Source organism: Chiloscyllium punctatum, chromosome 11 (genome assembly GCF_047496795.1).
Source record: "Chiloscyllium punctatum isolate Juve2018m chromosome 11, sChiPun1.3, whole genome shotgun sequence".
NCBI classification, from domain to species: Eukaryota; Metazoa; Chordata; class Chondrichthyes; order Orectolobiformes; family Hemiscylliidae; genus Chiloscyllium; species Chiloscyllium punctatum.
In genome coordinates, this window is record NC_092749.1 from 51,663,679 (window position 1) to 51,677,071 (window position 13,393).

General features: G+C 38.0%; 1 protein-coding gene across 5 annotated transcripts in view; it reads right to left on the minus strand.

Moving 5' to 3' along the window:
• LOC140482976 (centromere protein F-like) overlaps positions 1–13,393 on the minus strand; it is a 100,627-nt gene that overhangs the window by 59,667 nt on the left and 27,567 nt on the right. For all 5 annotated transcript variants that reach the window (XM_072580786.1, XM_072580787.1, XM_072580783.1 and 2 more), the window contains exons 6-10: positions 12,757–13,048; positions 10,094–10,296; positions 5,635–5,760; positions 1,854–1,982; positions 1,353–1,475 (exon numbers count right to left, since the gene is read on the minus strand). In XM_072580786.1, the coding sequence (XP_072436887.1) occupies positions 1,353–1,475; positions 1,854–1,982; positions 5,635–5,760; positions 10,094–10,296; positions 12,757–13,048 (873 nt within the window). The remainder of the gene's footprint in view (positions 1–1,352; positions 1,476–1,853; positions 1,983–5,634; positions 5,761–10,093; positions 10,297–12,756; positions 13,049–13,393) is intronic.

The window sequence follows — 13,393 nt, forward strand, 5'->3', positions numbered from 1 at the left end:
ATGGGTCACTGTCTAAGAATAAAGAGTAAGCAATTCAGGATGGAGAGGAGGAAGAATTTCTTCATTCACTGAGTTGTGAACCAGTAGAATTCTCTACCACAGAAATCTGTTGGGGCCAATTTGTTGGATATATTTAAGAGGGAGCTGGATGCGTTCCTTGCAGCTAAAGGGTTCAAGGAGTTTGGGGAAAAAGTAGGAATGTGATACTGAAATTGCATGATCAGCCATGATCATATTGAATTGTAGTTTAGGCTCAAAGGCCAAATGGTCTACTCCTACACCCAGTTTCTATGAAATCATCAGGTGCCCTGATAAGGTGAATGATAGGGTGGGGAGATCAAAACTAGGAGGCATATTTTTAAGGTGAGAGGAGAAAGATTTAAAAAATGACATAAGCAACAATTCCTTTTAGTGTGCAAAACTGCCAGAGAATGTGCTGAATGTATGTACAGTTACAACATTTAAAAGACATTTGAATAAGTTCATGAATAATAAAAGCTTGGGTGAGATATGGGCCAAGAACACACAGGTGGGACTAGTTTATTTTGGGAACATGGTCAGTGTATACTGGTTGGACTACAGGGTCTGTATCCATGCTATATGATCTATGACTCTACTCTAATGAGATACCTATTCTTCACTTTGAAGTTTTGGCTCATCCAAAATGCAGCATTTTGTATCAAGTCCTATTCATCAATTACCCTGGCCCTCCATACCTTACATTAGTTCTCTCGCCCTGTCATTGCTCAAAATTTTAAGTGTTAACCTTATATAGAATTATCTCTTCATTTCTTCACAACCTCCAAACCTGACAACTCCCCCACTTGCACAACCAAATGATCTGCTCCTGACTTAGTCTCTTGTGCAGTATCTCTCCTTTTCTGCCTACCACTATAGCTGCCTAGGCATTGAGGTAAAACTATAAGAAAGCAAATGCTAGAAATCTGACACAAAAAATGAGACGACTGGAGAATCTCAGCAGGTCTGGCAGCATCTATGGAGAGAAAATACAGTTAACATTTCAAATCCAGTTGAGGCTGCCATCCTTTAAATATTATACTTTCTAAAGTCCTTTGGTTCAGAGTAATTTTTCCCCAAGCCTCAGTGATATACCTAGAGTGTTTTCTGCCTCAAGACTCTGTTTAAAAGCAAGTTACCGTTGATATGACAGGTATATTGAATATCAATGATATAGTCTGCCTCATTCTTTGAATGCTGTCTCGCTTCTATATACAAAACAGTGTAAGAACATTCATTGAGAAAAGGGAAGTGCACACTTATTTAATAAACTAAAATGCCAAGCAGAATTGTTCATTCTTCCAAAAAAGTTTGAATTAGTTACTAAATCTTACTTCGAGTTTTTTTTTCAAGTCAATTTCCTTTGTCTGATTTTCCTTTAGCATTTGGTTAGACCAAGATAATTGTTGCTTGATTTCATCTAGTTCCCTTTCTAGTTTTTGTTTGTGTGCTGTTACCTGTAATTAAAATTTCAAATGTTAAAAACCTTTCGATCACTTTTTATCCTTAAGTAAAATGAAAATATTTTATAAGATCAGTTTTCCTAATTTGAAAGTAATTAAATCTTATTGAATGGACATTATAATGAATGGACTGTAAATCCCAGTTCTCAAACACCTTGTGCACCAAAATGAGAAATTTGCATATAGTTTGAATCATAGCTCACATTGCTTTTGAAGCATAACAGAGGAATTCAATATCCAGACATTGTTAGAGTTACAGCTTAAAAAATTGAGCAAACGAGTCTAAATTTGTCAGTAAGTGCATTCATTCAGATAGTTCAACACAGCAAGTTGTACACATTAGATACATGAATTGAGTCCAAAATTACATACTTTATCATTCTCCAACTGTAGAGCACTATAATCATTTTTGGCTTGCTGTAACTCCTGGTTCAGCTTATTTTTCATTTGGCTGAATTGTTGGTCCAGGCTCTGCAGGGAGTGTTGTTGATGAGAAAGCTCCTATGAAAGATATAAAATTTAGAGATTAAATATACACATATGTCTATATAAAGGAGCCCTGGCAAAGCTGGAACTTTGGGAACTAGGGTGAAATCTCTTCATTCATTGAAATCATAGAGTACAAAGGAAGACTGTTTTGGTTGTTGGAGGTCAATTATCTCAAGCGCAAAATATCACTGAAGCAGTTGGTAGTGAAACTTGAACAGATGTTCCAGTCTAAAGGTAGGGACACTGCCACTGTGCCCCAAGAGCCCAATGAATTTCTTAAGTTAGATACTTTCTATTCAAACTCTTTGGAAATATTATTACACACCTCTGGAGCAGGTGGGATTTGAACCTGGGTCTCCTGGCTTAGAGGTAGGGGCACTATCATTGCATCCCAAGACTGTCAGACCCAACGATTTACAGTTGCCTCATTAATCATTTTCCATCCACCATAAGATCAGAGGTGGGCATGCTTGTTGATGATAGCACAATGTTCATATACTGAAGTAGCCCACGTCAGGAGTGACAGGTAATATTCATGCTGCAAAAGTGCAAGGCATTGACCATCCCCAACATGAGAGAATATAACCATTTCTCCTTAACATTCAATGGCATTAACATATCTTGCGGTTACCATTGATCAGAAACTACACTGGATCCGTCAGATTGATACTACAGCTACAAGAACAGATCAGAGACTGAAAATTAAGCAATGAATAATGAACTTCCTGACTCTTCAAACCCTGCCCAGACATGTCAGGAGTTTCACTGAATGATCTTCACTTGCCTGATTGAGTGCAGCTCCAACCACACCTTTGAAGGTCAGCAACACCGAGGAGAAAGCAACCTGCTTGACTGGCACTCCATTTCGGACCTTCAACATTCATTCCCTCCACCACTGACAAAACCTAGCAGCAAAATGTAGCATCTCCAAGATGTGTTGAACTAATTCAAAAAGACTCCTTCAACAGCATATTCCAAATCTCTGATCTGGATTGCCGAGAGTTACAGGGAACAGGTACATGGGAACACCACTACCTGAAAGTTTCTTTCCAAGTCACATACCACCCTGACTTGGCCCATTCCTTTACTGTCACTGGGACAAAATCTGGAAGCTTATTTGTTGCCTGTTGGCCACCACCCTTGAGAAGGTCATGTCTATTTTTATACCATAACATTCACCCAAACATATTACAGGTCACTGAATAATACATATCCTTTTTCGCAAGGTTTGCAGCTCAGGTTGAGGTTTACTCGCTGAGCTGTAGGTTTGATATCCAGACGTTTCATCACCTGGCCTGGTAACATCATTAGTGGCGACCTCCAAGTGAAGCAAAGCTGTTGTCTCCTGCTTTCTATTTTATTTATGTCTTTCTCCTGGATGGGGGTTCCTGGGGTTTGTGATGATGTCATTTCCTGTTCATTTTCTGAGGGGTTGATAGATGGCATCTAGATCTATGTGCTTGTTTATAGCGTTGTGGTTGGAGTGCCAGGCCTCTAGAAATTCTCTGGCATGTCTTTGCTTAGCCTGTCCCAGGATAGATGTGTTGTCCCAGTCGAAATGGTGGGTTTTTTTTTCATCTGTGTGTAGGGCTATGCGGGAGACGGGATAGTGTCTTTTTGTGGCTAGCTGGTGTTCATGTATCCTGGTGGCTAACTTTCTTCCTGTTTGTCCTATGTAGTGTTTGTGGAAGTCCTTGCATGGAATTTTATCGATGACGTTGGTTTTGTCCTTGGGTTGTACTGGGTCTTTTCAGTTTGTTAGTTTTTGTTTGAGAGTGTTGGTGGGTTTGTGTGCTACTAGGATTCAGAGGGGTCTAAGTAGTCTGGCTGTCATTTCTGAAACTTCTTTGATGTATGGTAAGGTGGTTAGGGTTTCTGGCTGTGTTTTGTCTGCTTGGCGTGGTTTGTTCTTGAGGAATCTGCCCACTGTTTTTTGAGTATCCGTTCTTCTTGAATACGTCGTATAGGTGGTTCCCCACTTCCTCTCAATTCTAGAAACTAGTACTGCTCTGTCCCCTCTCCAGTCATGCTCAATGCCAGATGAAGCTCCACTAGGTTATTCATGCCTAGAATTTTGTGTACTAGTGTTTAAGTCAAAGATATTGACACACCACAGTTCTTGACACACTACTCTGAACTATTGAAGTTTTAAACAATTACGGAAAAGCCCCCAAAACCAGACATTGCATTAGGAGCAAGAATAAATCGTCCTTTGTTAGAGACAAAAAAGTTGCAGATGCTGGAATCAAAGGGTGACATGCATGAGGCTGGAAGAACACTGCAAGTCAGGCAGCATCAGGAGGCGGAGAAGTCAACATTTTGGGTGTAGCCCTTCTTCAGGACCATCCAGAACAAAAGATCCAGCAACTAACTATCAACTGGTTGCTGTTCCCTTTGGATAACACTTGGGTAGGGTGGGTTTGCAAGGGAAGATTTTGTAAATTCAATGGTATGAAGGGACATATGATGCTAAGGAAGCACACACACTGCAGTGTGGAACTAAAAAATGGCACTAATGTCAAAGCATCATTACACAATGATGGATGTTACAAATTTGCCTGTTTTATGTGCTCCCAGTTGTTTTTAGTTTGCCTGAACACACACCTTTATAATTGCACGGTCCAGTGCACTTTGTATTCAAACTATGCCTGTATGTAAACATGATCTTGACAATTGAGGAGATCCACAAAAATAGGTGCTAATAGAGCCCTTTTTGACCCTTGATCTCAGCATAATGGCTAACTTTTACGGATCATTCTGGTCCTGCCCCATTCGGCTAGAAAGTCAGCAATGAGCACACACACCATACTGTTGGCTGTACTTTAGCAATTGATGATCAGAATCAGCATTAATTGCTATCCCATAAGACTTCTACTCTATCTTGAGGGTAAGTCTTGCTTCAGAGAGCTGGAAGGATGTAAGCTCTGTAGTCCCAGCAGCATCACAAAACAACAGTGGCCACTGCTGGGACTACAAGCAGAAACAATGAATAGGAGCTTGATTGATAGGTCAATCCAGGCTCTCGTTAGGGCCAGAAAAGCAGTTGCTGGCAAGGAGGGTGGAGGGCCATGATGAGCGGTCAGATGGACAAGCAAAAGAAGAAACATAATCTGGAGATGGTGCAGCGTTGCCTCTGATGGGCATAGTGCTGGACTAATCCCATTGCAGGTAAAATGGCAGCACAGGCAGGATGTGGACTATTAGTTGCCCATTTAAAAACCTCAAAAGCTCCAAGTATGTGCTAGCTGCCACCTCTCTCCCGTCCCTCACAAAATATCAGACAACTTAGGAGTAGGTAGCAGGAAAGTCACACACTGGATTTTACAGCATTCAAACCCATGACTGGATACATGTAGCATCCAAACCATTCATATATTTAGGATGCGATACATGTAGAAACATAAATAAAGTGATAGAGATGTACAGCAGAAATAAAGGCCTTTGGCTACCCTAACTTTGGCAACATTAATCAAGTCAGGTTGGTAGATGCGGAAAAGCCTGAAGAAATTCATCCCCATGAGTGAACTCCAAGCCACACATATCAGATACAATAGTATATGGAAATTGCATACATACTATCAACTGTTTTTGTCTTCAAACTACAATGCAAACTTTTACTTTAGCGGGTGTTGATTTCAAATAATGCTGAGAGCATTGTTATCACCTGTTGGAAATCCTTTTCCTTATCTTTTAACTTCTGTTCCATGTTGCGTCGTGTACTTTCAGCATTTTGTCTGTGACAACTCAGTTCATCAGATACTTGCTTCAGCTTTTGTTCAACCATCAGACACTAACAAAATCAGAAACAAATATGGATGTGACTTCTTTATTCTGGAATGGATTCTAGTACCAATACAAGCAGAAGCAAAGATAATGGAATATAATGCATAAAATATCAAATTGAGGTTTCTTATTTGATTTTATGCTACTTATACCTACAAAGATAGACAAGTTGATTTCACAGCAGTTCTCACAGTTAGAGCTTATATCTTGATCAAATCAGGATATGGAATATTTTGCCTTTTGATTAAATAAATCCTCTGTTCTTAGCTGAAGATGGTGGCTGGAATCTTTCTGTCACCAATCAGACAAGAGTGGAGGTGGGCTAGCAAAAATAAATAACATGTAATGCAGGTGAAAAACACCATATCTCTCCCCCACCCTGAATTTGTACTTGCAGAATTACATTTTACTTTGCTCAAAAACTGCATGAATCCATGTAAGATTCTGTAAATCCATTTTTTAGATTAGAATCAGTCTGACCATTGTGGCACAGACAGTTTCACACAGGGCAGCTCCCACCTTCAATACATTATCTGGGCCAACATGACATCAATTGTTAAAGTTCACTTGAGAATGTAACTTTTTTAAAAAAGGTTTTGCGATTTTCATATGAAAGAACTGAAACCAACATGGTCATTCTAAAAGATGAGAGACTTATCAAACAATCCAGATCTTTTTTCAATATATAATTTCAGTTACATCACACTGTAAACTTTTGCGATAAATTCTGGGTCTTACAATCTTATTCTCCACACCATCTGATGAAGGAGTAGCGCTCCGAAAGCCAGTGCTTCCAAATGAACCTGTTGGACTATAACCTAGTGTTGTGTGATTTTTAACTTTGAAGCAAATAAGCATGACAGATAAGAAGGAGAAAAGCTAACTTGGTAAGATGGGAATAAAATTGAAAAGATAAACTAAAAACAAATACAAAGAGATAGAACAATAAAGAGTAATGTTTAAAACTGATTAATAGTTCAGGAGCTACCTGAAATAACAACAAAAAATGCTGAAAGCACTCAGCCAGTCAGACATCATCTGTTCAGAGAGAAACAAAAATTTTTGTTTAGATTAATGACCTCTTAGAGTACTGATTCTCAGCTCCGGGACATCTCTGCAGGACCTCCTTAGGAGTGTCCTAAACCCAAACATTCACAGCTTCTTCATCAATGACCTTCCCTCCATCATAAGGTCAGAATGGAGATGTTCACTGATGATTACGCAATGCTCAGCACCATTTGTGATTTCTCAGATACTGTTGCAGCCCACGTTCAAATGTAACAAGATTTGGACAATATGCAGGCTTGGGCAGACAAGTAGCAAGTAACATTTGCACCAGACAAATGCCAGGCTATGACCATTATCAACAGGAGACAATCCAACCATCACCTTCTGACATTCAATGATGCAACCATCACTAAACTCTATACTAACAATAGCCTGGGAATTAATTGTTGACCATAAACTCAACTGGATTAATCACATAAACACAATGGCTACAAGACCAGACCAGAGGCTAGGAATACTGCGGCAAGTAACTAATCTTCTGATTCCCAAAAGCCTGTTCTTCACCCACAAGGCACAAGACAGGAATGTGATGTAATACTCCCCACTTGCCTGGATGAGTGTAGCTCGAACAACGCTCAAGAAGCTTGACACCATCCAGGACAAAGCAGCCCACTTCATTGGCACTATATCCATAAGCATCCACTTCATCCACCACTAATGCTCAGTAACTTCAGTGTGTATCATCTGCAAGATGCAGTGCAGAAATTCAAAGATCCTCAGACAGCACTTTCCAAACCGATGACCACGTCCATTTAGACGGGCAAGGGCAGTATACACATAGTCGAGCGTGTGTTACTGGAAAAGCACAGCAGGTCAAGCAGCATCCAAGGAGCAGGAGAATCGACGTTTCAGGCAGGAGCCCTTCCTCAGGAATGGGCTTGGGGAGTACAGTGAGAGAGATTCACTGAGATCTTTGTTGAGATAGGAGGAAAACTTCTTAAAGGTAGGCATCCTTGGAAGATGCTTTATGGTCAGGTTAAAATCAACTAGGAGAAAAGGAAGGTCTGCAGATCAGAGGCGAGAGTGTGTTGCTAGAAAAGCATAGCACGTCAGGCAGCATCCAAGGAGCAGGAGAATCGACATTTTGGGCTGGAGTCCTTCATCAGGAATGATTCTTGATGCTTTTCCAGCAATACACTCTTGACTCTGATCTCCAGCATCTGCAGACCTCACTTTCTCCCAGCATATACATTCAGGTTCCCCTCCTAACTTGGAAACATATCGCTGTTCCTTCACTGCCACTGGATATAAATCCTGGCATTCCCTCCCTAACAGCATTGAGGGTATACCTACAGCGCACGGAATGCACCAGTTCAAGTAGTCAGCCCATCACTACCTCCTCAAAGGCAACTAGGGACAGGCAATAAATGCTGGCCAGCCAGTGATGCCCACATCCCATAAATCACCAAGAAAAAAGACAAAGATTCCATACCTGAATTAATTATTTCTCTCTTCACAGATGCTGGCTGACATGCTAAATATTTCCAGCATTTTCTAATATGATTTCAAATTTCAAACATCCACAGTACTTTACTAGTTTTTAAAATCAGGAGAAATATATTTCACTAAAAATCAACAAACTAACCAATAACAATATTCTATGGATGAATAAAGACAAAATGAAACTAAGAAAAACACATTGGGAAATATGATGTATTTATACATATAGCACTTTTTGCAATAAAAACTTTGATTTTGCTGGTCTAACTCAAGAATAATTGTCTCGAACAAATGAACTGCATACTGAACTGACATAGTTTTAAAGAGTTCATCCGCTTGTTGCAGTGAAACATCAAGTGGTAAAAGGGCAAAACTACTCTTCCCCTTCTCACCTGGTTATAACAGGATACACTCAGGAATCACTAAAGTAAGCAAATCAGCTTTAGGAGGTTCATGAGGTAAAGCAACCAAGCACTGGGAAAAAAAATTCTCGAAAAAAACTGAAAAGTCAGGGAAGTTAAACTTGAATTCAGGAACAGTTGGAATGATATATACTGTTCAGGTAATCTTATTATAAAAATACAAAAGCAGTAGAATCATTGTGTAAAAAGAAAAGTTTAAAAAGTTAATACCAGAATTGGTAAGATTGAGTACAGGAGTTGGAAGGTTATGTTGCAGCTGTACAGGACATTGGTTAGGCCAGTGTTGAAATAGTGTGCGCAATTCTGGTCTCCTTCCTATTGGAAAGATGTTGTGAAACTTGAAAAGGTTCAGAAAAGATTTACAAGGATGTTGCCAGGGTTGGAGGATTTGAGCTATAGGGAGAGATTGAATAGGCTGGGGCTGTTTTCCCTGGAGCGTCAGAGGCTGAGGGGTGACCTTATAAAGATTTATAAAATGATGAAAGGCATGGATAGGATAAATAGACAAAGTCTTTTCCCTAAGGTGAGCCAATACATATCCAGAGGGCACAGGTTTAGGTTAAGAGGGGAAAGATAATAAAAGAGACCTAAGAGACCCCAACTTTTTCGGACAGAGTGTGGTACGTATGTGAAATGATCTGACAGAGGAAGTGGTGGAGGCTGGTACAATTTCAACATTTAAAAAGCATCTGGATGGGTATATGAATAAGAAGGGTTTGGAGGGATATGGGCCAGGTTCTGGCAGTTGGGACTAGATTGGGTTGGGATTTCTGGATGGCATGGACGAATTGGACCAAAAGGTCTGTTTCCATGTTGTAGGTCTTTATGACTCTATAAAAACAGCTGAGGAGTGACCTGAAAGAGATCATTAATATAATAAAAAGGTTTGATCGGGTAGAAATAGAGAAAATGTTTCTACTGCTGAAGAGGTAGAAAACCAGAGATCAGAAGTATAAGATAATCACTAATAAATACCACAGGGAATTAAGATTCTTCTTTACTCAGAATGGGAAGAATGTGGAATACAATTCTACAAAGAGCATTTGAGGGAAATATAATTGATTCATTGGAGGGATAGCTAGATAATCTTGTAACAAGAATGAAATTTCCTGATATAGTTAGGAGGAGGAGAAGGATGGGACAAGATTCATGCGAGCATAAATGCTGCCATGGGCCAGCTGGATCAAATGCTTGTTCAGTGTAGTACATTCAATGCAACATTCTCATAAGATAAAAGATAAACATAAAAATGGAAAATTATTCAATGTCAAACAGGTAGTGTACATGAAAGAATAATTTATAGTTATTGATTTTAAAAACTGAATAAAATTAAACTAATTAGCTACATTATAATCATTATAATAAAAATGACAAATTAGCGTTAAAGTGAATTAATGGATCTTACTGTACCTTTGTACTGGCTTGTTCACACTGTGCAGTTACCTTGGTCAATTCATCTCTGGACTTACTGAGTTTTTGTTCTTTCTCTGAAAGATCTACTTTAGCTTTATCAAACTGGAATTGGATTTCATGAAGTTTATTCAGATGATTTTTGATTTCTTTCTCCTGAGTTTTAAGTCGAAATTCCAGATCAGAAACTTTAGCTTGCAGGTCTTCAAAACAAAAAGTGCACATCTTTCATCAACTCTACAAATTAAATATAACTGCAGTCCAACAATTAATCATTTATTCTGCTTGAAACATTTCAACACTTAAAACTATTTTATTCAAGAGCAATATTACAGCTAGTACTAAAACACTTCAGAAAACACAGGGGCATCAGTCGGGTGTACAATTATAGAATGCAGTATATCTCAGGCTGTTAGATCCAAAATTTATATTCAATTTATTATTCTAGCTTGTTGTTCTGATGTGTAAATCATTATTGTGTAATTGTTCTACAAATGACAAATTTCTGTCAGCCAATACTTTTCACCATTCAAACAAGTATAGGTAATTCAATAAAATGAACCATTGTTGAATTTACTAATTTCACGTCATGTTTTATATGGAATTAGAAATTTAAATAAAAATATTGACAACATTGCGATTTTTAAACTGCTGGCTCATCAGTTATGCTTTCATCCTTATTTTAATAAGTGGCCAACTGTTTGGTAAATGGAAGTATAATGTGGGAAAATGTAAAATCGTCAATTTTGGCAAGAATAAAAAAAGCATATTATCAAAACGATGACAGATTGCAGAGCTCTGAGATACAGATGACTCTGGGTGTCCTACTGCTTACACCACAGAAAGCTAAAGTAGAAGAAAGCAAATAATTAGGAAAGCTAATGGAATGTTATTTATCATGAGTGGAACTGAATAGAAAAGTAGGGAGGCTACGCTTCAGTTATGGAGCACTGATGAGAAAACATCTGAGTATTGTGTGCAGTATTGATCACCTTATTTAAGATAGGCTGTAAGTATGTTGGAAGCAGTTCAGTGGAACCTTACTCAACTAATACATATTTTTGTCTTGTGAGAAAAGGTTTGGATAGGCTAGGCTGCATACTCTGGAGTGTATAAGAGGAAGAGATGACTTAATTGAAGTAAGAGATCCTGAAGGATTTTGACAGGATAGATTTGAGAGGATGTGGCAGAATCTAGAACTATGGGTTGTTGTTTAAAAATTAGGGGTTGTGCATGTAAAAGAGATGAGGCAAAATATTTTCTCACAAAGGCCCATGTGTTTTTGGAACTTACTGTCTGAAAAGGTAATGAAACATTGACATTTCAGTATTTTAAAGGTATAAGTAGATAAGCTTGTTGCAAGTAAGGGGGCAGAATGGTATCAGATGTTGGTCGATATTCCAATTTATGGTTAAAATCAAATCAGCCATGATCTAGTTATATAATGGAGCAGGTTTGAGGGCTGAATGACTTACTCCTGCTCCTTATTCATAACATACATTGATAAGACCACATAGTTAAATTTAAAACTGGCCAATAATATGACAGCTTCGTGACTAATTTAGCCAGTGAAATTTTCTCATTGTTAATGAAATCCGTTTTCCTCTGTAAAAGTATGGACCATCCACTCTTGCACTAATAGCAAAACACTAACAGTTCAAAATGACTGTCAAATCGTGGAACAGAAAATTTAAATCATCATCCAGAAGCTGAAAATCATCAAGTAAATCAAGTAAGGCACAATGTTAATATTAATTTCAAAAAGAATTAGGATTTCTGAACAAATACGTTGTGGCTGGCATAAAGATGAAGAAAGGTTGAAAAACATGTCAAGATGAATGACAGGAGTATATAGCAGTCCCAACACAAGATGATGTGGTCACTATGGATCATCATGAGGCCCTAGTGTATTTGAGTCAAGAGAAGACAATGCTACATAAATGACTCAAACATAAAAATGCTGACTTTGCATTACTACGTAGTACACCAGGAAATGAAAAAAGTACAAATGGTAACATACTATAGCCTGCAAAGAAAACATAAGAATTTCTTATATGCTCAATTAGTTGATTTACTCTAATTCAGGGCAATTAATTTAATGATTTTAAAAAATGCCATGGGATAATCAGAAAGATATAGATTTATAAATCGGTGTAAAGATTAAATTGCATAAAATATATATTATTTATCAAATAAAGGATTCTTAGGATTGGATGAACTTCTCTTCAATCTTTCGGAGTCTTCATTTAAACCCGGTTATGTCTTCTACAAAATGAATTTGAGTAATCCACATCTTAGTGGATGCAAAGATATACTACAAAATTGATACTAGTTTGGATGTAGTGAATACTTAATTGTGTGAAAGGTAAAAAGATTTACTCTTATGCAGTACAGGGATCAGTTCTAAAGTTGAATTAGGGTGCATTACTTAGAATAAAGAATGTTAACTATAAGTAAGAGATTGAAGAACACTGCAGGACACCTCAAAGATTAGAATGATCAAGTGAGATGGACAAATCGAGAAGTATATTTAGTGAAATGGGTATATTTGTTTGCACACTACTTGCGATCCTCATGCTTTATAGAATTATAAAATTGTTTCTGAAAGCAATTTCTCTCAAAATGGTTAGTTATGAGTAATTACTTTTGGATCACTACAATACCTTGATTTTGTAATTTCAGTTGGTCTTCCTGCTTAGAGCTGTCCACACTGTTACTAATCCAGCTTGTTGAGTGTGTAGTCTTTTGCAGTGATTTGGGACAATGCTTCAAGGGAGTTTCTTCTTGGTCCCATTGAAAATTCATGGCAATACCCTTCTTCATTGGGGTTTCTAGTGAATGAGAGGTTTGGTGACTTGGAGTTTGTTCTTGTTGCCATGGAAATACAAAAGAGGATCGCTGATGTGCCATATTCCGATGGCCAGTGGTGCTTTGAGACTGCGTCTGGTTAGACAACTGAAAAATGGGAAAACAAATTCAATTCAGAAAGGAGTTCTCTAACAAGTGCTCTACTTTTAAATATATTTGTTAATCTGAAACTGAGAACACTCCTATTGCTGTATGGATTTTAATTTATAGTCAGCATAGATATAAACCAGATTACAAAAGCAGGAAAGTGTACTCATTTATTGTACAATCCAGGTCATCAGGAAAGTGCCTTGCTACATTAGAGATGAGAACTATCAAGAACTACCACAATATTACTGAGCATTTATATGAAATTTCTAAAATGGACTATATTGCATAGTGCTTCAAAAAGGTATAACAAAAATAAATGCCACCAAACCAAAGAAAATTAAG